This window comes from Cyprinodon tularosa, unplaced genomic scaffold, assembly GCF_016077235.1.
Source record: "Cyprinodon tularosa strain WSP-4 unplaced genomic scaffold, ASM1607723v1 ctg5, whole genome shotgun sequence".
Taxonomy (NCBI): domain Eukaryota; kingdom Metazoa; phylum Chordata; class Actinopteri; order Cyprinodontiformes; family Cyprinodontidae; genus Cyprinodon; species Cyprinodon tularosa.
This window is the reverse complement of record NW_024039229.1, coordinates 1,476,023-1,499,892: the sequence shown is the minus strand read 5'-3', so window position 1 is coordinate 1,499,892 and position 23,870 is coordinate 1,476,023. Positions and strand designations below refer to the sequence as shown.

Below are 23,870 nucleotides of genomic sequence, written 5' to 3'. Positions count from 1 at the left end.
AGAGAGTTTATAGTCCTGAGAGTTGAACACTGGATGACTGACAGCTGTCCTTCATGAAAGCAGAAGTCACAGAAGTCCTCCTCATCAAAAACATGACTTTGATCTGCGTCCTCATCTGGACTCTCCTCTGCTGCTGCTTCACAGGTAAAGTCCAGAGAATCAAACTCCTCTCCTCTATGAACATCTGTCCCTCTGAAATGAAGCCAACAAACCGTGAACCTGCTTTATGTTTTTGTCTCTGTGTCCTCAGAGTCCAGAGGTCAGGTCACAGTGACTCAGCCTGCAGCAGTGAGAGCTGATCTGGGAGGATCTGTTACCATCACCTGTAGGACCAGTCAGAATGTTCATTACAGCAGCACGTTTGGCAACTACCTTTTTTCATGGTTTCAACAGGAAGCAGAAAAAACCCCTAAATTGCTCTTTTACGGTACCTCCACCCGAGCATCAGGTACTCCAAGTCGTTTTTCAGGTGGTGGATCAAACTCTGCCTTTACTTTGACCATCAGTGGAGTTCAGACTGAAGATGCTGCAGTTTATTACTGCAAGAGTCAGCATCATATCAACAACAAGGTTGTATTCACACAGTGAAAATCTGTCATACAAAAACCTTTCTCATATAAACTGAACTGAAACTGGACTGCAAACCATCGTCATGCTCCAGTCATCCATACCTTATCGTAATAGCTTATTACCTAATATGGTCATTAGGGGTACTGGAGTCTATCCCAGTAGTCAATGGGGAGAGGCGGGGTACAACCACAATGGGAATGTCTAATCACCTTAACCTGATGGTTTTTGGACTGTGGGAGGAAGTTCGAGAACCTGCAGGAAACCCGCACAGACACATGGAGAACATGAAATCTCCACACAGAAAGGTCCTGGTTCCCCCAGGACTCGAACCCAGAACTCTGTTGCAATGGGGCGATGGTGCTGACCACCACTCCGCCGTGCTGCCCCATGGAAGAAACAATAACATAAAATAAATATATAGCAAAATATTTAGTATACTTAGTATTAGGTCTTTATTATGTTTGTCAAACAAATAAAAAAAAACTGCATTCAGAGTTCTTACCATGACTTTCTTTTTAGCAATGGGGGGTTTGACAGTAAATGTTCATTCACTGTCTAAAAAGCTGTACTTAATGATTTAAAACAAAATTTCAATAAAAGTCTAAGTTTGCTTAAGAGTACCAATTTAAAGCTTTTCTTTTTCTCTCCTCCTGCCATCTGTTTCTCCTTTCCTTTTTAATATATTTGCCGACTTACCCGACTTTTTCAATTGGGAAGCGCCCAATAAAGTCCCCCATTGATACGCAAAACATTACACTGACCCAGAAAGATGTTTCCCTAAGCCCCCTGCAGTCAGGATGGACTACTATGGCAGCAATAATAAAAAAAATACTGTGACCACAGCCAGTAAGGCCTGGGAGACGAGTCGTTCTGGAATCCTTCAAAAGCCTCTCCATATCTGCCCTCTAAGGTTGCCCTTTGTCTTCCACTGTGTTCACCTGCATCTGGGTGAAGGAGAAACAGATGAGCCTGCACTAGTAACAGAGGATAATGGCAGATAAAGTGTTGACCCTTGATACAGACACCTAAAAAAGCACAACAGTGACTGTAAAAATCTGGTTTTATAGAACTAACTCAAGGTGTAATTAAGGAGGTAAAATCTGTTTATAAACACAATTTCTGCAACCACCATGCTCATTAAAAGTTATACTGTATTGCACTTCCAAGAGAACCTTGACAATTTAATTTTCTCATTTTAAAAGCTTTCATATGAATTTATTATGAAAACTTGTTTCTGAAATATTTTTCTGTAAATAATGATCAAGCTGTATATGACAGCTGGAATGACGAGCGATAGCTATTAATCACTGAGATTGCTTAGTTAGATAGGATTAAAATATTTTGTTAATGTACAGTACGACACATTGAATAATTTAATTTGATTCAATTCAGTTTATCAGTTTAGTGGCAATTAACAATACATGTCACCTTAAGCACTTTACAGAGAAAATTTGACCAGGTCATATTGGTTCAAAGTTTTCTATCTAAGGAAAACCAGCTGATTGCAATTAACCATTGACATTTTAGCAATCCTTCACACCAAGCATGCTTGTAGCGACAGTGGAAAGGAAAACTCCTTTTTAACAGGAAGAAACATCAAGCAGAACCAGGCTCAGGCACCCGGCCCCATGGGGCTCAAGGAGACAGAAGCAGACATACAGAAAGAAGCAGAGAATAATGCACACATATACAAATATGCATTAAATCTTACATATAATTTTAAAATCCCAAGAAAAAAAAGAAAAAAAATTTAAATAATGAAATTAATAGGGATTATTTTGTTTATTCCTTGGTCCCAATGTAGCACGGTAAAAAAAAAAAATGTCCAGAACGCAATGACGCAGCAGCTTAACAGTTTGATGACATCTAATGGTCAGACTGCTGTGACATGGACCGCCCTCCCACACTGCCTCTCCTCACCAACAATGCGGAGGCTGTCATGGTACAAAATGTCTTTCGTTATCTACATTAGATTACAGCACCACACATTTATGTTAGCCCTTGAAAGACTGTTTTGTCTTGAGGGGAATAACCTCTAACTACAGTGAGACTTGATTAAATTAAAGGAGAAGTTCGGTTTTTTACACTTTAAGCCCATTTTCTGTAGTGTCCAGGATGAAATCGAATGAAGGACACCAAAATTTTGACAATTGCTCCTGTCTCTGCTTTTTGGCTCATTTAGAATCCACCCCTGGCTGCTTTAGAATGGCTAGCATAGAGCATGTCCGATAATGTCCTTAAAACAACCTTAAACGTTCTTTTTTTAAAATATGCTACTCACCGTGTCGTCAGCGCTGTTCAATGACGTTCCAAAAAAAGTTTCGTGAAGAAAAAACGTTCCTGTAGTGTTTTATTTAGCATTTTGTAAATCCCATTGAGTTCTGTAGGAATAGTCAATATTCCGCTGCCACCGGAAACGGAAATGGGGCCTGTTTACACAGTAAACACTATTATACACTATTCCTACAGAACTCAATGGGATTTACAAAATGCTAAATAAAAGAAGACAGGAACGGTTTTTCTTCACGAAACTTTTTTTGGAACGTCATTGAACAGCGCTGACGACCCGGTGAGTAGCATATTTTAAAAAAAGAACGTTTAAGGTTGTTTTAAGGACAAAGTGTAAAAAACCGAACTTCTCTTTTAAGCCCAAGTGAGAAATAACTGCAAATATCACAGAGTGTGCTACCTTACATTAATACGCACAGGAAACTTGGGAAAAGCCTTAAGGAGCCTTTTCAGCCACAGACTGTGATGGATGGAGGCTCTAATCCATGTCTCAGATTCATACACTCCCAGCACATCAGGATAAATATAAAAAATGAATATATTTCAAAATAATTTAGAAAAATACTGCTTTACATTATCTCATATACCATTATGGCGGATAAAATGTGTTTTAGATGCTTTTATGCATGCAGATGACATCCATCTACCAAATAATATATAGGTTGAAATATACATATTTCTAAATTACCATATTTTGGAACTGTGGAAAAATATCCTCACCTTTGTTCTTTATTTAAGATATCTTGTATATCAAAGATATTTCTGTTCATGTTTTAACAAATATTTTATAAAAAAAAAACAATTATTCACAATTTTTTACCACATAACAGTATTTCATTAGAATGGTATTGACCCCTATTATAATGCAAATATGTTTTCGTGGGACTTTTTGGTTTATTTTTATTTGAATTAATTCCATTTCAGACACGCGTGCATGAATGCACAAAGTTTTAAATGGTGCTGTTTTGTATTTGATGCCTCATGCTATAATTGTATTTATTTGCTGGTATGTATTTTATATTATGCTGCTTTGTATTTTATTGCCTTATTCTGTACAGCACTTTATGACGCTTGTCTGAGAAAGGTGCCATGTCGATAAACCTTAATTAACTTACAAATTTAGCACAACTGCAGAAAAAACAGATTTTGGTTTTAAAGGTTTTCCTTCAGAATCTAACTACTGTCTGCTGTAATTTGACAAAGGGCAAAACAAAACAGACTGGTGACCAAATTTATTTTTTAAAACTTTATTGCTTGTTACATTGAATCAGTCTATTGAAATTCATTTTATTAGCACTTAAACAAAAGCCGGTGAAGTGCAAAACCGAAAATACAAGTAAAAAAAAAAAAACAAGCTTCCTTTTAGAAACACTGGTCTTTCTTCAGTGTCTCTGTCACTGGACACTGGGAGCCCTGGGTGGCCTCGCAGGTCACAGAGCCCACCTTCCTCCACTGGTCTGCAGGGAGCCTTAGGGTGCTGCTCCAGCTGTAGAGGCCGTCTTTCTGCAGCACTCCTCTGCTGTTGTTCTCCTCCCAGCTGCTGCTGCTGCTGCTGCCGTCCACCTTCCAGGACAGACTCCAGTCTGAGGGGAAGCCCTTGTTGGCCAGACACATGAAGATGGCCTTCCCCTGGTGCAGATCCTCACTAGAGGGGGGCAGCACTGTCAGGACAGGGCGGGTATCACCTAGGAAACACAAAAACGTTTAGATCACATGGATCAGAAATCTGTGAATCATACAGAAACATCTAAGCAAATTTACTGTGACAGCAGTGATCTTCTGTGCAAGGATGCTGCTGCCAGATGTCTCTTTGCTCCAACGGTCACTTCTTTACTGACCGTTTCACTTCCTCTTAAAACTTCTCATGCACATCAGCTTTATCATCCTAATATATTCTGACCTTAAATATTTCACACAGATTTTGCAGATATACATTTTTTGTTTTGTTTTGCAAGCTCCACTATCTTTGCTCTTTTCAATCTTAAATAACTAAAAATAATACATTAAAACTCAATCTTAAAATTTTAGAATTTTAATACATTGAAAATTAAAACTAATAAGACATTTAGTGGTTTTATCGTATTTTTGTTAATATCTTGTTTCAGGTTAAAACTGAATAAAAAATTTAGGACTTGAAGTAGATTTAAACATACAGGAAGGCAAATTCTATTGACTATAGACATTAAAAAAGGTAACGTTACAATTTAAATAAATTATACATTGTTATCTATTATTTAACTTAAAGTACATTTTAAAAGTCAAGCAAGCAGCCAATTTATAATTCTACACATCAGTAGAAAACAGAAGTATAAAGTTTTCTGTATAGTTTCAAAATGTTACGGACAAATTTTTACTTACCTTTAACAGAGGTTTACAAAAAAATCTAACCGAAGAAAGGCACGACTTTCTGACTTTTTCAGACTCTATTTTTAAGTCGAGATTAAATTTACTAAAGTAAAAAAAGAGTCAATAATCTATCAGTCATTTTTCATATTATATTCAAATGATGTTTTTAGATAAGAAAAAAAAATCATCCCGTGTCTCCTATTGCGTAGTTGAAGGTTAAGTGTTTTATTAAAAAGATAAAAACAAGTCTCAGCCTACCTGTTAAAATGAATATGAAATGAAATTTTAAGTCTTTAACTAAAAAAAGCTTTGACTTACTTCCAACCTGCAGTCTGGTTCCTCCACCAAAAGTCCACCACAGTGAAACAAACTCATTGAGCCGTCGTGCAAAAACCTCTGACTGCAGAGAGGAACGGCTCACTGACTTTTTCAGACTAAATTAAAAGCTAATAAAACTACTAAAGCAAAAACATAGTCGATATTCCATCTACTGATAATCATTCTATATTATTGTGTTTTTGGTCTTAAATACTAACAATCTTCCAGTCTCCTTCAGGGTTTTTCTAAAATAATCATATTTATTTAATTGTTTATCTTTTTTTTTTTTTTTACAGTCACCCTGTTATCAAAGAAAGATAAAGAAAATAAACCAAAATAATAAAAAAAAACATTTTACTTACTTCCAACCTCAAGTCTGGTTCCTCCACCAAAAGTCCACCACAGTGATACAAACTCATTGAGCCGTCGTACAAAAACCTCTGACTGTAGAGAGGAACGGCTCACTGACTTTTTCAGACTAAACTAAATCCTGGATCTCCAGATTAAACTATTAAAGATAAAATATAGTCAATAATCCATCTAGTGATAATCATTCTATATTATTGTGTTTTTGGACTTAAACATCTAACAATCTTCCAGTCTCCTTCAGGGTTTTTCTAAAATAATGATATTTATGTAATTGTTTATTTATTTATTTTTTTTTTACAGTCACCTTGTTTTCAAAGAAAGACAAAGAAAATAAACCAAAAGAAAATAAAAAAATTACATTTTACTTACTTCCAACCTGCAGTCTGGTTCCTCCACCAAAAGTCCACCACAGTGATACAAACTCATTGAGCCGTCGTACAAAAACCTCTGACTGTAGAGAGGAACGGCTCACTGACTTTTTCAGATTAAACTAAATCCTGGATCTCCAGATTAAATTTCTAAAGCTAAAGCATAGTCAATAGTCCATCCGCTGGTAATCTTTAGATATTATATTTTTGTGTTTTTGGATTTAAAATCTAACATAATCTTATGGTCTCCTTCTGGGTTTTTCTAAATGAATGACATTTATTTATTTCATTTTTACAACTGCTTTGTTATGAAAGAAATATAAAGAAAATAAACCAAAATAAAAAGAAATTGTAAATAAAATTTTACTTACTTCCAACCTGCAGTCTGGTTCCTCCACCAAACGTGTACCACAGTGATACAAAGTCGTTGAGCCGTCGTACAAAAACCTCTGACAGTTAGAAGCACGGCTCTATGACTGCATAAACAACTCTGCATGAATGCTGTTTTTACATATTTCTAAAAGAAGACCAAACTTAGGCACCAAACCAAAATTTTGCCAGAAATAATTTTTATAGATTATATTTTCGGGAAGTAAAATTGCAGGAAAATCCTTGGCCGTGTACTCCTGGACAGACGTGTAAATAATAGCCTTTGACCCTAATACCAACATAATGTTTGACTTTATAAAGTGACTAATCTAAAGATATTTATATTTTGTATTTTATGTTTTTTTAGTTCTAGCTACACTTTACTAAGACAATGAATCCTATTAAAAAGAGAGAAAAAAAGATTTTTTCTTCCTTTGAGACCTACTTCTTCTTCTTTGACTGTCTAAGCTGATGTAGCCAGTTAATTACTCCACTATCAGATCAATAAAGTAAATCAATCAATCATTCAATCAAATAAGGTTTTTTCATAAACACCTGTTAAAAAATTACAGAAATGATAAAACTAAGAAGAGGAAGAAAACAAAAACACTAAGACAGGCAAGCAAACATTCTCTACATTTCCAAAGCTGTTGGAGACATATTTGTGAAAACTTGAGGGTATAACTGAATTTAAAGATGAAAGTAGAACTTATGGTAAATTCAGATATCATGAAAGCTCACATTTATTGAGTTGAGGTAAATTAATCTATGAAAAAAATGTGTTCCAGTTTTCAGCTTTTGTAATTTCCATGGCCACTTTGGCCACTGTTACAAAAAATAAAAAACTATTCTACACATGGCACGTTGCACATATTTACAGCATTAAAATTATAATCATCTAAACAATTACAGGTAGTACCTGAATAACTGACTTAACGGAGCCCAGGTAAAAATTCAAGAGGATAAACTGAAGCAATTACCCATCCAAACAGTGTTGTTTTTGACAGCCATCTCAGATTTAGTCTTAGTCTTCAGGACGAAAACTATTATTAGTTTTAGTCACATTTTATTCATTACGATATATGATAGTTTTATTCAGTTTTAGTCGACTAAATCTAAAAAAAGGTTTTAGTTTAGTTTTAGTCAGTTTAAATGTTGCACATTTAAAAATACAGCTAACCTTAACAATTTTAAATTACAACAAGATTTTTTACCAGACTAGCAGCTCTTGCCTAGATGCTACAATTGCTGGGTGTAGAATGTTGCCATGCAGTTCATCATTGCTGTTGGGCAGAACATTTTGATTTAAATAATTCAAATAAACTTTTTTATAATTTAATGCCCTACTTTTAAAGAAGTGTATCACAAAAGCTGTGAAAATAGCAGATCTAGTTCAACATATAATCTTGGTTAAAATTGCAGACAGACAAGCTAACAAAATGTATAATAGAGGAATAGTTTAAGACATACAAGGATTGCATTCAAAAGCAAACACCCCCTGTTCTGCTGCGAATTATGCATTATATACAGATCAATAAAATCTTCATAACTCCAAAAAGAAAACAAAGAAAAAAAATTCTTCTTGGTTTGGAATAGAATATATATATAATTGCCTTATAATGCCACGGTAATCCTGACATAAATTTAATGAATATGATAAATGTTGAAATATTTAAAGGAAACAGAGAAAATATTTTAATTACAATGCAAGGTTACATTTACATATTTATGGAAGCCCGTTTACGCCACTCTGTAAAAATAAAAATAAAAAATCTCATTACAATGAGATAGTAGCTAAATGTAATGAGATAGTAGCTCAATATATTGAGATAATATCTCATTATGATTAGATAACTTGAGTTGGTCCTATAGCTTGAGATATGCTCAACTTGATAGAGAGAAATGGATATTGATGATAGAAATGAGCAATACTTCAGAGGTGGTTTTACTAATCTTGAAATCTTGCGGGTTTGGGAGAAACCCATAATATTAAATTAAGTCTCCGGACGCTGGAGGGAAGATTGCAAAAGAAGCGCCTTTGGCTTAGAAAAAATAAGACAGATGTCGCAGAAGTGGCCTCTTTTATTAAAGCTACAGTGTGTAATAATTACAGGGATATACAGTCAGAAATGTAATATATTATACATAACTATGTTATTTATCATCATCTACGAGTTCAGCCTCTTAACCTTAATATTTGCGTTGCCTTAGAATTCGTTATTTATAATTACATAGGAGCGGGTCTCGCAGCCATGGAGGCAGACATCTTTGCGCTACGGCAGCGCAGAGCCAACAAACTAGCGATTGCGAGATTGCCCATTACAATAACATGCTGCGTGATGATGCTGTTACTCTCCAGTATACTTATTCAGCAACGTCCCTGACGTTTCACAGGTAATGATTCAGTAATTTTCTGTAAAATAATTTTCTGGATATATACCTCTGTTACTTCTCTCCGGGTCCTTTGGAGATCTTCAAGCCTTACCTCCTCTGCTCTAGTCACCCTGCTGGCACCTCTCCCTCGCCTGGCCCTGGCTGCACGCCCACCCCGGCCTCTCTGCCCTCTTCCTCGCCCTCTTCTTCTCCCTCTTCCTCGCTTTGTAACCCCCGTGCCACAAACAAGACTTGGACTCTGTAAACGGGGAATATATATTCTTCCAGCGAACACAATCTCGCTGTTAAATTAATGACTACAATTACTTCGTCTGTTTATATCACCATGCAAAGCAGCTCACCAAAACGTCCCAACGATGTAGAAAAAATAACGGGTATATTTATTATCTTAAGTCTACATAAAATCTATACCCTACACAGACTAATGAAATACTATCTGTAAAATTATCTATGTAAACAAACCTCATCACTTGAGAAGGTAGGTGAGGCAGACGTCGTGGAAGACATTTTGTCCCGTAACGCTCGCTGTACTGTTGGGAGGGGGAAGCGGTGGGGGGGAGATGTTCATGTTGCTGCGGTCTGCAGTCTGGACGTTAGATGTCGCTGAAAATTACACACTGTAGCTTTAAGCAACAACTACATGGATCTGGGAGACAGCATGGCTACAGGTGGATGCACCAGAAATGTTGGATGGCTGTCATAGTCACAGACAGGGAAACCGTACATCTTTTGTTGCACCTATTGGATCCCCACGGGGTGGACCTGCATGCACAAAATCGCTTGAGATGACGTTTAGATGTCAGTCGGGGACCAAACTATGTTTAGCACATGGATGGGTACGACAAATTAAAGCCTTATGGGATATGTATTAATGGATGCATAGATGGCTTTTCGAGGAAAATGATCTGGCTAGAAGCATACAAGACTAATAGTTACCCTCACATTATTGCTGGCTATTTTATTGATGTTGTGATGGAGTACAATGGATTTCCACAAAAGATACGAATGGATCATGGCACAGAGACAATTGTGTGGCAGCAGCGATGCAAAGATTTATGCACAACACCGAGAATGAAAATGGTTTTGAATCTGCTATTCTCGGTCCGAAAGGATATCAAAGGATAGAACAATGGTGGTGCACTGTAAGAAGTGAATGTGCCCAGTTTTGGATGGACCATTTCGACCAGCTTAAAGCCGATGGCTATTTTGTTGACAGCTTTCTGGACAAATCACTGATCCAGTTTTGCTTCCTACAAACAATACAGGTACTATAAGTTTATTTCTTGCCTTCAGAACCCAAATTTGAAATAAAAAACAAATAATACAAAAGCATTACTTTTTTTCTAACAACCCTAACCCTTCACTTATGCACTGAACTCATGACTGAGCACAGACTGGCAATGACAAATGATGTGTATGAAATTATTAAGATCTATCTATCTATCTATCTATCTATCTATCTATCTATCTATCTATCTATCTATCTATCTATCTATCTATCTATCTATCTATCTATCTATCTATCTATCTATCTATCTATCTATCTATCTATAGATATTTATATATATATATACATTTGAGGACCCAAGTTGCTATTAGTTTATTTTATATAAAGGAGAAGTCCAGTCAGCAAGGAATACTCAATGGATCATTATCTATAGCTAAAACGAATATGTTCTTGCTGATTTTATGACTTTAGCGTTAATCAGTAAAAAAATAAAAACAACAATTTTTGTCACAATCACTGAGTCTGGGAGTGGCCATTTTTGCCACTTTACAAGCAAAATCAATGGGAGCTACTAGACACCCTTACAATCAACAATTATTACGAGAGGACTTCACCAATGAAATTTGCGAGAGCTACAAACAAACTGACAATGCCTACATGCATGGCAGTTGGATTTTGTAATACATCGGGTAAAAGTGAAAAAAAATTTGTTATTTCACCTTTCGAATTCATGATCCACCAGTTTGTCGTTGGATTGCCAACTTGAAGAGGGAGGATTTGCCATCAAACTTCTGGCCAGAGGAAAAAAAACCTTAGCTATATGTAGCCAACATTTCGAAGAAGAATGATTTCAAGATGACTTGGATAATAGTGCGTTGTGGCAAACACCAGATCCAGCACTGGGACTTTGGTCTCATAATTTTAAGACATCATCTGCATAGCTGCAGAAATGCTGACCTGTGAAGTCCTGGGGTTTGTTTCTAGACAAAAAATAGTTTTAAGGGAGTAAAACTTTTTATTAAAATGGGTTTTATAGAACGTAATCACAACTACATTCTGTCCGACGTGGCCTGAATAATACAGCACTGGGACTTGATCAACAGCCGATGCCGCACTGTGACGTCGCAAACCGGTAGGTGGCAGTAGTGTTCTTTGACAAACATGGACGTCTCTGGTAAAGAACATTCAAATGAAAATTACTCATTATTAAAAACTTCAGAATTTATTGAACAGAATGTAATAATTTTACATTTAAAGTACTTTCAGAAGTTTGAATTCTGAATATGACCAGACTTAAAGCTACAGTCTGTAATAATTACAGGGATATACAGTCAGAAATGTAATATATTATACATAACTATGTTATTTATCATGATCTACGAGCTCAGCCTCTTAACCTCAATATTTGCGTTGCCTTAGAATTTGTTATTTATAATTACATAGGAGTGGGTCTCACAGCCATGGAGGCAGACATCTTTGCGCTACGGCAGCGCAGAGCCAACAAATTAGCGATTGCGAGATCGCCCATTATGCTCGAAAGTAACTACGGCAAGTTGAGAGAGATGAACTGAGACGGTACTGAAATCTATACCCTTCACAGACTAATGAAATACTATCTGTAAAATTATCTGTGTAAACAAACCTCATCACTTGAGAAGGTAGGTGATGCGGACGTCGTGGAAGACATTTTGTCCCGTAACGCTCGCCGTACTGTTGGGGGGGAGAAGCGGTGGGGGGAGATGTTCATGTTGCTGCGTCTGCAGTCTGGACATTAGATGTCGCTGAAAATTACACACTGTAGCTTTAATGTGGCTGATGTTTATCAGCAGAACAAAGCACTAAAAGATATCTGTCTAACTATCTTTAATTATAAATATCAGTGTATTTTGGTTCTTTTGCATTCTGACAAAAGGAAAGCATTAAATTAATATATATTTGGGCTCATTTTTGGAAAATACAAAAACCAAATTTAAGTGTTCAAATCACGTTACCGTAGGTCCATCAGCCACCACCCTTAAATAGTGCCCCTACCAACTTTCATCCCAAAGTTACACCCTTGAATTCTCTCATTACCTCATCTCTTTATTTGCATTGCCTACCAGCTGAAAGTAAATCCCTAAGCATTAAAACTGTTAACCTTTTTTTTTAAATATATTTTTTCTCAGCTCACCCATGGTCAGAGTTACTTATATCTGTACAATTAATGTACAACAACTGCCAAAAAATAATTAAAAATGTTAATAAAGAGCATCTCCTATCATATTTCTTACCCATAGCTCGGTACCCCTTTACTGCTCTTTCTGTGCTTCCCTCTATCTCTTTGCTGTCATCACTGATTCTAAGGAGGCATTTTCCATCTAGAGAACTTCTTGTGATATTGTGTCACGATTGTGTAGGAGGCTTATGTGAGGACTCAAATGCAGAGGCAGGGAGGCTGAGGAGAGTTCTTGCCGATTTAATGGGATAACACAGGTAGCAAAAACAGGAATCCAAAAATCCAACTTAAAATTGTTAAACAAAACAGGTATCCTAAAATATATATACTGTATATATATATATATATATATATATATATATATATATATATATATATATATATATATATATATATATATATATATATTGCTGTCGAAAAAGGTGATTTCCAGGGTACTATAATAATTATTTATGGACACTGAAACCTTTCTGAGACATAAAAGGCTTTACATAATGAACTGGAATAAGAAATTCAAATGAACCAGATACCATGAGCAGCTTAATGCTCCAGTGCTCTGGGAGAGTTTATAGTCCTGAGAGTTGAACTCTGGATGACTGACAGCTGTCCTTCATGACAACAGAAGACACAGAAATCCTCCTCATCAAAAACATGACTTTGATCTGCGTCCTCATCTGGACTCTCCTCTGCTGCTGCTTCACAGGTACAGTCCAGAGAATCAAACTTCTTTCCTCTATGATCATCTGTCCCTCTGAAATGAAGCAGACAAACCATGAAGCTGCTTTATGTTTTTGTCTCTGTGTCCTCAGAGTCCAGAGGTCAGGTCACTGTGACTCAGCCTGCAGCAGTGAGAGCTGATCTGGGAGGATCTGTTACCATCAACTGTAGAACCAGTCAGAATGTTTATTATAGCAGTAGCACCCCTTACCATTGTTTAGCTTGGTTTCAGCAGAAAGATGGAAAATCTCCTAAGCGTCTCATTTATTATGCTAGCTTTAGAGACTCCTGGACTCCAAGTCGTTTTACAGGCAGTGGATCACACACTGACTTCACTCTGACTATCAGTGGAGTTCAGGCTGAAGATTCTGCAGTTTACTACTGTCAGAGTTACCATTACATCAACAGTCAGCATCTGTTCACACAGTAAAAAACATTTGTACAAAAACCTCCTTCAATCAGACTGAACAGAAACTCCTGCTGAGTGTCACAACAGTCTCTGACACAGATCATTAAACACAGAATAAAAATTTTGTCCCAGAGGGACCTGACCCCGGAGGCCATAGTGCGGAGGTTCCACGTGGCTATGGTATCAAACCCATGGGATCAGCTGGCGGCAAGCCGCGCCCAAGGTGGATCTGGATGAGAGCCCCATAGTCCAAGGTCCCTGGTGGACCACCCCCAAGTGGGAACTACACCAGGCCTGATGCCCCAGGCCCGGCCTGGCAGCCACCAGGAATGAGACAGCGGCCACTGAAGTACCCAACCCTGTACCTAGAGAACCATCAGTGTGCCATAAGACATAGCCACCTGTCACTTGAGCGAAGTAGAAAAAGGAAGAGAAGGGTGATCTTGCTCATACTTGGGGCCTTGGATTTTCAGAATATCTCTGGAAGATGTTTGAGTGTGAAGGGGGGATTTTATTGGTGATGGCAAAGTTCAAATAAGTCAGTCAGAGTATTTCCATAGAGCAAATTTGCATCAGCATCTCCATGCTCCAGTGCTCTGGGAGAGTTTATAGTCCTGAGAGTTGAACACTGGATGACTGACAGCTGTCCTTCATGACAACAGAAGAGACAGAAATCCTCTTTATCTAAAACATGACTTTGATCTGCGTCCTCATCTGGAGTCTCCTCTGCTGCTGCTTCACAGGTAAAGTCCAGAGAATCAAACTCCTCTCCTCTATGAACATCTGTCCCTCTGAAATAAAGCAGAATAACCATGATGCTGCTTTATGTTTTTGTCTCTGTGTCCTCAGAGTCCAGAGGTCAGGTCACAGTGACTCAGCCTGGAGCAGTGAGAGCTGATCTGGGAGGATCTGTCAGCATCAACTGTAGGATTAGTCAGAATGTTTATGTTCATCTTGGCAGCCATTGTTTAACCTGGTATCAACAGAAAGGTGACCAAACTCCTAAGTTGTTCCTTTATGGTGCTAGCGCTCGAGCATCTAGGACTCCAAGTCATTTTACAGGCAGTGGATCACACTCTGGCTTCACTCTGACCATTAGGGGAGTTGAGGCTGAAGATTCTGCAGTTTACTACTGTCAGAGTTTTCATGTCATCAATAATCAGTGGATCTTCACACAGTGAAAAACAGTTGTACAAAAACCTCCTTCAGTCAGACAGACCAGAAACTCCAGCTGAATGTCAACGCAGAGACTGAGACGCAGCTCACCAAACACACAACAAACACTCTCTGTGTTTGATGTTATATATAGAATTTGCCCTTTAGTGAAATTAAAACACATTTCTGTACATTTAGGTACAGATGGAAGAACACCATCTTAACAACCCAATAATGATTTAGCTCACTTGGCTTAGCACATATCCTATTTTCTGACTTGGATTATTTCAGTCATAAAATTCTTTTGGTTTCACCCTCAACTATAATTTTGAAATGAAAAGAACGAGATTCTGGATACAAGCGTCTTATATGAGCTTTTCTGCAGTGTGGCTGAGTGTCATGGTCTGTTATTTTGTTTTCTTGTTTTATGCTTTCCAGTTACTGTTTGATTTATATTACTCTGTATTTCTGTATTTTCAATGTGGTTACAGTCTTTTGGTTTGGATTTAGCTCTATTAAGATTTTTACTTTGTTCCTTTCAGTTACTTTTAGTTCTAATGCATTGAGACTAGGGATGCGCGATTTTGCCTTTTTTGCCGATATTCAATATGCCGATACTCCAAATACTGAATTTTCGATTCTGAACTAATTTCACATCATGCCAGTCACAAAATTTAAGCATACTCTACATTTACTGTGATGCCCCACTACACACTGTATATTCCACAAATAATTACCATTGAAGAGGATAAAAACAGCATTTCATCTTCAGGAAAATGCAAAATTTAACATTTATTTTCAGCACTGTTTCAAAAGACATTTTGGAATATGCTTATCCTGAGATTAACCTGACAATATTTAAACAAGAGATAAATCTCTTTTCTTCCAGTGTAGGATCGCTTTTGAGGGACGAAGTCTTGGTTCCCCCACCCGTGACAAGGACCTCACATTCGTTGCAAATCGCAAACTTTAAGTCATCATTTGAAACTTTAAAAAAGTTCCACAACGCAGACAGTTTTCGTTACAAACGCTTTTGCTTCGCACCTGCAACATTTTGCCGTCTAGCGCGATTTAATGACGTCATCAGGGAGCGTCACGTGTTGGCAAGAGCGCTCGCTTTAACACATTTCGCACAATCTAGGCATTATGTTATCGGCTTTTAATTATCGGTGGGAAACCCCATAAGGATATAGACTTTTATCACATAATTATGCTAATATCGGCCGATAATATCGGACATCTCTAATTGAGACCTTATGTTATTCTGTTTGCATTGTTTAGAATTATATTTTTAACTTTTCCTTTGTTTTTCAATTATATTTTGTTCATCACTCCCTGTTGTATGGATTAATATTTTTTCTAGCCTTTTCTTTAGTGATCACAGTCATTTTTAGATTGTTTAAAATAATTTGGAGTCCTTGATGCTCAAGCACTAGAGCCATAAAGGAACAGTTTGTCCACCTTTCTGTTAATACCAGGTTAAAGGAGCTGCTGATGCAAAGTGGATTTATTTAAAAGTTTAAATGAAGATGCAGTATTAACTAAAGACCATCACATACATCTTGCTTCCTGTTGAAGTCAATCAGATTATTTCCATAGATCCACTTTGCATTAGCAGCTCCATGCTCCAGCGCTCTGGGAGAGTTTATAGTCCTGAGAGTTGAACTCTGGATGATTGACATCTGTCCTTCATGCCAACAGCAGACAGAAATACTCTCCATCAAAAACATGTCTTTGATCTGCATCCTTATTTGGACTCTCCTCAGCTGCTGCTTCACGGGTAAAGTCCAGAGAATCAAACTCCTCTCCTCTATGAACATCTGTCCCTCTGAAATGAAGCCGACAAACCATGAAGCTGCTTTATGTTTTTGTCTCTGTGTCCTCAGAGTCCAGAGGTCAGGTCACAGTGACTCAACCTGCAGCAGTGAGAGCTGAACTTGGAGGATCTGTCACCATTAGATGTAGGACCAGTCAGAATGTTCATGTTTACAACAGCAACCGGTATTTGGCCTGGTATCAGCAGAAAGATGGACAAACTCCAAAGCTGCTCGATTATATTGTTAGCTCTCGAGCATCAGGGATTCCAAGTCATTTTACAGGCAGTGGTTCAAACTCTGACTTCACTCTGACCATCAGTGGAGTTCAGGCTGAAGATGCTGCAGTTTATTACTGTCAGAGTACGCATGTTATCAGCAACCAAGTTGTATTCACACAGTAAAAAGCAGTCATACAAAAACCTCCCTCAGTCTGACTGATTTGAAACTAAACACAGCTGCAGAGGCTTTTAGATCAAAAAAGAAATTTCTATTCTTAAAATTCTACCAAGTCTCCATCAGATTAGTCAGGTAGCATACAAAGGAAAAACTGTTTTTCATGGTGTCTTAACAAACCGTGAAATAGATTATGGAAGAAGATGTTTTTATCAGGTTTTCCAAAAAACACTACAAACTATTTAGGGAAGTGGTAGTACTTCTGGTAGCTAAAATTTTAAAATAAGGTAAAGTACGTACACTGCAACACATTTAGTCCAAAATTTGAGCATTGCATTCAGAAATTATCCTTGAAATAGTTCTGAAGACGTTTTCATAAATTAAATGACACGAACAAACTCTGCTGTTGAGTAGTTCCCACAATTTCTCTCCGTTCTCCTGGCTGCGTTGCTTATGTGATTCTGCCTGATGAAGATGAACATCTTAATGAACAAGCATAGATAACTCTACTTTGCTCCACCTTCCAGGACAGATTTTGTATCTTGCCAACAAGCCCTTTCCCTGCTGCAGATCCTCACTGCCATGGTGGTATAAGCATCACCAAGGAGACACTAATCGGGTTACAAAACAGAAATCAAGAAATAATATATATAAATGCCACCAGGAAAGTTTCACTTTGATGGTTATTTTCCTAGTAATAAAAAGTAATAAAATGCTTCTCCTGGATGATTTTCTGCTACAAAGATACCAAGACACATTGCTTCACTTCCCTTTAAAAAGTCTCTCCTCCTTATCAGCACTGAAAAACTATAATTCATCTTTGACTGAATAAAAAAATCCATGAAAAATCAGCCAAATATGCATCTTACAAAAATGTAACAAGTTAACTGAAGTGAAAATTTTGTTGTACCTCATCAGTTTTTAGAAATTCCTTGTCATGCATGAAAATATGTTAAACTGATCAGCTTTAGAAAAGGCCTAGACAGCCTCTGATCAACAATAAACTCTTAACAGCTGGGACCAGAGAGGAAGGAGAGATATGCAATACACAAGGAGCTGAACGGGCAGCATGTTTCCACATGAACTGAAATCAGAAAGCTGAATGGACAAAGTTTTAAAGGGCGGTTGAAAATATTTTACTTATTTTGTCTAAGGGGATCTAGTAGTTGTACATTTTTGGCTTTTTGTAAACTTTTTAAAATGATACAGGCTCAGTGTGATCAGCCATCTGCTGAGGCCAGCTAGGGTTCAAGAAGACACAAGCAGAGATACAAAAGGCAACTGTAAAAGGCGGTCCCAACCAGGAAACAGGCAGACGAGCTCTGAGCTCGTCTGCCTGTTTGATGGCAGCAGCCCAGTTGATATTTCTCTCCAGCATGGAGTCACAGCCAAAAAGGAACAGAGGAGGCGAAGCTACTATGAGAAAAAGCAGAGAGAGCAGAACGTTAGAGAGTGAAATAACAGATTCTGCAGAGTGGGAGAATAGAGATAGAATGAATCAGAATGATAAAATAGGGGTCATTCAGGATAATAATTTTTTACTTTGTGTATTATATTAGTAGATTTATGATGGTATTATCTTAGTGTTTATACTAAATGAAAGAAACTTCTTGACTTGATGTGGATGTTAGATTATTGTTTTTTTTTAACAGATGCTTTAAAGAATAAATCCTGTTAGATATTTAACAGTGACTACAAGTTTGGTATAAATAATGATACTATTGTTTGACGTTTAATTCTTTATGAAAACCTGGAAATAATTACGAACTTTTTAAACTCTGATGTTTGTTTTTTCTTAGTCATAACGAAATCGAAGACTTGCCTTTAATAAGGTTTTATATATTTGAGGTGTAAAGCATTACTCTCTTTATTGATTGTCTTGTTTTACACCATAAAGTTTTCATTAATGATAAAACTTACAAATACACTTTGAATTTTGTAAAAAATATAGAACTTTACAAACCTACTCGTACTTTGAGAAAATATGTAAGTAATGCTGGGTTTCCAATTTGTTTGTTTAGAGATCTCTGTGGAAGATCCCAGCTGCAAAAAAAGTTCAGATTTGGTTAGTCAGATTGAGGGAGGTTTTTGTAAGATGAGTTTTCACTGTGTAAACGACCACTGACTGCTAATCAAGTGAGTACTTAGACAGTAATAAACTCCTGCATCTTCAGCCTGGACTCCACTGATGGTCAGAGTGAAGTCCATTCCACTCCCCGGTCCACTACCAGTGAATCTGGAGGAGATTCCTGATAATCTGGATGAGGTCAAATAAATCAGAGCTTTAGGAGCTTCTCCGGCTTTCTTGTGATACCAGGACAGGCATGGTGGGGTACAACCTTGTGGTTGCACACTGGTCTTGCATTCAATAGTGACAATCTGGCCGAGCTGTACTGATTTGGCTTCTGGCTGAGACATAACAATATTTTGTCCATCAGATTCTGAGGAGAGAGAAGAAACAGTGGATTTGAGATGGTGAGATGAAACTCTGCTACGTCCAAATGACTTTAAATGACAAATAAATTATTTTCCTCACCCTGAGTGAAGCTGAGAAGAGCTGAGATGAGTATCCAGAACAAAGTCATGTTTTTGAGGAGGTTTCTGTGTCTTCTGTTTACATAAAGGACAGCTGTCAGTCATCCAATGTTCAACTCTCAGGACTATAAACTCTATCAGAGCACTGGAGCATTTAGCTGCTGATGCAAAGTGGCTCTATGGAAATTTTCTTCTTAACTGCAGTAGGAAGTGTAGTCACTGAAGTAATTGATAGAAACGTTTAAATAGGATTTGTTTACCAAAGTTTATCATGTATTTTTTTTTCATTTTATTCCAATTTTGACTTTTTTTTCTAAAAAGTTTCCCTGTAAACAGACTTCTTACATTAGTCTCACAAATATATATTGTAATTTGTGCCCTGTTTGGTTCCATTTAGAAACATATTATATGCTCAATTCTCTGTCATATTACAGTCGTATGGGCTCTACCAAAATAAATCTTGTTATTTTGCAGCAGCATTCATATTATTTGTTGTGGTACATCTGTTTTGATAATCTCCCTATGCCATGATCTTGGCTGTGATGGCTGGCCTAATTGCTCATTTCATTCACCTGCCTAACTCTGCCCGGTTTCCAATTACTCCTCATCTAATCCACCTGCTCCTGCTCTATATATACGGCTCAGACCCTGCCATTAGGGCAAGATTTTTGTTGATGCTCTTGTTTATGTTTATGTTCTCAAGGGCCATATGAGTGAGGGTTTTTTAGCTTTCCGTAGAATTTTTGCTATCTTGTTACTGATCTGCCTTTTACTCGCTGAGTATGCCCTGTTCCTATCTTGGCTCAATGGAGAGAGTGTTTTTTTTTTAGCGTTCTGTAGTGTTTCTGATTTCCTGATCCTGATCTGCCTCTTACCCACTGAGTGTGCCCTGTTCCTGTGTTGGCTCAGTGGAGAGAACAGTTATGTAGCGTTCTGTAGTTTTCCTGATATTCTGACCTGTTCTGCCTCTCAACCACTGAAACTGCCTGTTCTGAACGTTCAGTCGGAACTATCTGTGGACTCCTGGAACTCTGAACTAGTGTTCCTCCTCTAAACTGTATCCTTGACCAGACTCCTGGAACCTCTAAGCCTTCCTGTTCTGATCTGTTTCCCAGACCTAAATTGGACTCCTGCTTTTTCTCTGGGGCCGCGGCATCTGGGACACTGGTCGGCACCCGCTACATCTTGTTAGCAGCCCTCCGGCTGGATCCTAACTTGTCTTCTGGAGATAGACTGATCTGTTAAACCAGGATAGTGACTTAATTCCTTCTGCTGTCATGGTGGATTGTGTTATTGTCCTTTCACTGATGAGGGCTTCATATTTACCAACACAATCTGATACAATATACTGACAACACTATATTTGGTTTTGTAGTCAGGTGATTCAGGGCTGATTCTTTGAAAAAAATGAAATAAATCACTTGAATACAAAGCCAAATATGGTGTTGTCAGAAGATTGTTTAAGCTACAGTAATAGCCCTCACTAGCTCCTTTATTTCATTTGACAATTCATAAAAGAACATCTTTAAATAAATTTATTCAGACCCGAAAAATCTTCCAGTATCTATTGATTAATTAACCTGTCCGTTCTTTGTTTATTACAACTCTAATACAAAACAACACTTGCCAGTGTGGACCTGATTCACATAGACAATGATAATGGATTCAATATGTCACTGCTCTCACTCTTTCTCTTCTGATTATTCTTTAGTTTTATTGTGTCATTTGTCCTCTGATGTTTGGTCACAATTTAAATAATAAACATTTACTTACTGAATTCTGCCATCTACCTACTATTTCAATAACCCTAAAAGGTAGTTTTTCTGCCATTAATCATATATTTTCTTATCCATTCAGACACTTTTATTTACTTTTTATTTGTTCAGTTGGCTGGTTGCAAAATGTTCCTGTGTGTCAAAAATATTTATAAAAAGACTTTTATCTTTCACACATAGACCTTTATTTTTATCTTGTTGATCTAATACATGGTATTAATAAATAAGCCAATAATAATTTATTAATAAATATCAATTTAGAGATCTGCAACAGAACTGCATGAATAATTGGAATAATTGTATCATTTAAGAAAATAAACTTGTTTCAATAATCTAATCTCAGTGGCTCCAAAAAGCCTAAACAGCCACTGATCAACATAGGCGTCAAAGAAGTGTGTTAGTTTAAATGTTAAACTTCAAGTAGTGTTGGAGTATTTCAATAACTTCATTGGTAGAAAATGAAAGATTACTAAAATACTGCAAGGTTTTAAATTGTGTGTTCTTTTATTTACATTTGTATTTGGTTTACTTCTTAAATTGAGAATAAACAAAATAAGAAAAGATTGATCTGTAAAAGAAATTTCAGTCAGATCTACTTCTTTGCAGGTAAGGGAATATCTTCTATGATGTTCTATCACTGTGTGAATGAGCTTCTGCTCTGCTTACCGTAACAAACTCTTCAATCATCAGCCTTTACTCCACTGATGGCCTACAGAGACTGTATCAGTCTCTGCAGTAGATTCCAGCTGCACAACAAAGTTTAGTTTCTGTACAGTCAGACTGAGGGAGGTTTTTGTACAATAACTTTTCACTGTGTGAAAACCCACTGACTGTTAATGTAGTGCGCACTCTGACAGTAATAAACTCCAGCATCTTCAGCCTGAACCCCACTGATTGTCAGACTGAAGTCTATTCCATTTCCTGCTCCAGTGAATCTGGAGGAGATTCCTGAATATCTGATTGTTGTTCTGGAGATCAGAGCTTTATGTGCCTTTTCATTTTTCTCTTGGTACCAACCAAGGTAGTACTGTGAAACAGAGTTTTGACCTACTATACTACTGGCCTTACAGTTAATCGTGACGGTCTGACCTGGCTGCACTGATTTGGCTGCAGGCTGAGTCAAATCAACAGTTTGTCCATCAGACCCTGAGGAGAGAGAAGGAACATTGGTCATGAGATGATTATATATATATATATATATATATATATATATATATATATATATATATATATATATATATATATATATATATATATATATATATATATATATATATATATATATATATATATAGTTTTCACATGACAGAAAATCATTTTTTTCACCCTGAGTGAAGCAGAGGAGAGTCCAGATGAGGATGCAGATCAAAGTCATGTTTGTGATGAGGAGGATTTCTGTATCTTCTGTTATCCTGAAGACAGCTGTCAGTCATCCAGTGTTCAACTCTCAGGACTATAAACTCTCCCAGAGCGCTGGAGCATGGAGCTGCTGATGCAAATGGGCTCTATGGAAATAATCTGATTGACTTCAACAGGAAGCAAGATGTATGTGATTATCTTTAGCTAATACTGCATCTTAATTTAAACTTTAAAATAAAACCTCTGATCTGATTAAATAAATCCTCCTTTTAAAGAATTACTCTGACAGAATGAAAATGAACTACCATCAAAAAGACAATAAATCATTCAATTTATGCAGGAATTGATTAGCAAATTCTGTAATTAGTGATGGTGAGATGAAGCCTCATGAGGCATTGAACCATTTGGCCAAATTGCTTCAACTATCCACACTGTTCATGAAGCTTCATGTGAACAATGTCACCACCTACTGGTGGAGTGCATAACTACAGCAAGTTATGTAATCTGGTTTGTTGCAATTGTTTTTCCGTTTTTTTTTTCTCCCTATTCCTTTGAAATTGTTAATGATCGGTCTGTAAAATAAAATATTTTGTAAATCGTTTAACGAGAAAAATCATTTAACTTACACTGTTTTCTGCCATCTTAGTGAAATAATCTCAAGCAGACAGTGAAATGAAAGGTGTTGGTAATTTTTATTCAAACATGATAGTTTTTCCACATTTTAATCAGGTTGTAAGTTATGTGTACAACCAATCATTTGGTCAAACCAACCAATCTAACTTTGGCAGTGTTTTCACCTACAACCACTTTATTCTTTGTTAAAAATGTTTAGAACCTACAAGCTCAAGAGTGAAGGTCCATCTCTTATAGCTGACACCAATAGTAAGGTGACAAATCAGGGGAAGGCAATACTACTTAGAAAAATTGTTATAGCTGTAACCAGTGGCTTGCTCAGATTTTGATCATTACATTGCTTAATCTAACCAAATTAGTTTTAGATTGGTTGTTTTTTCAACCAATCTATTCTTAAAATATATTCAACCATCAAAGTTACAGCAACTCTCCTACAAACTCCCATATCTTGACTAAATACTGATGCTGTTTAAATGCCTGCCAGAGTGGGCTGAACCACTTCCTGAAGCGGTCACGTGGTATGGCGGAGTAGCAAGGCTTCAGATGTCATCAATTTTGGCTTCTAAATTTCCCCACATTACTCAAAAAAGCTTTAAACATATTTCAACTGT

General features: G+C 37.0%; 3 gene segments (V, D, J or C); 2 read left to right on the top strand and 1 right to left on the bottom strand.

Moving 5' to 3' along the window:
* The first annotated feature begins 92 nt into the window (after positions 1-92).
* Positions 93-588, top strand: LOC119795094. The segment is given in 2 exon segments: positions 93-144; positions 251-588. Coding segments are annotated over 2 exon segments (390 nt in total).
* Positions 589-4,221: 3,633 nt separating this feature from the next.
* LOC119794978 lies at positions 4,222-22,642 on the bottom strand. The segment is given in 5 exon segments: positions 4,222-4,544; positions 6,632-6,686; positions 19,091-19,275; positions 22,285-22,413; positions 22,594-22,642. Coding segments are annotated over 5 exon segments (741 nt in total).
* Positions 13,087-13,613, top strand: LOC119794979. The segment is given in 2 exon segments: positions 13,087-13,169; positions 13,276-13,613. Coding segments are annotated over 2 exon segments (390 nt in total).
* Positions 22,643-23,870: the final 1,228 nt, after the last annotated feature.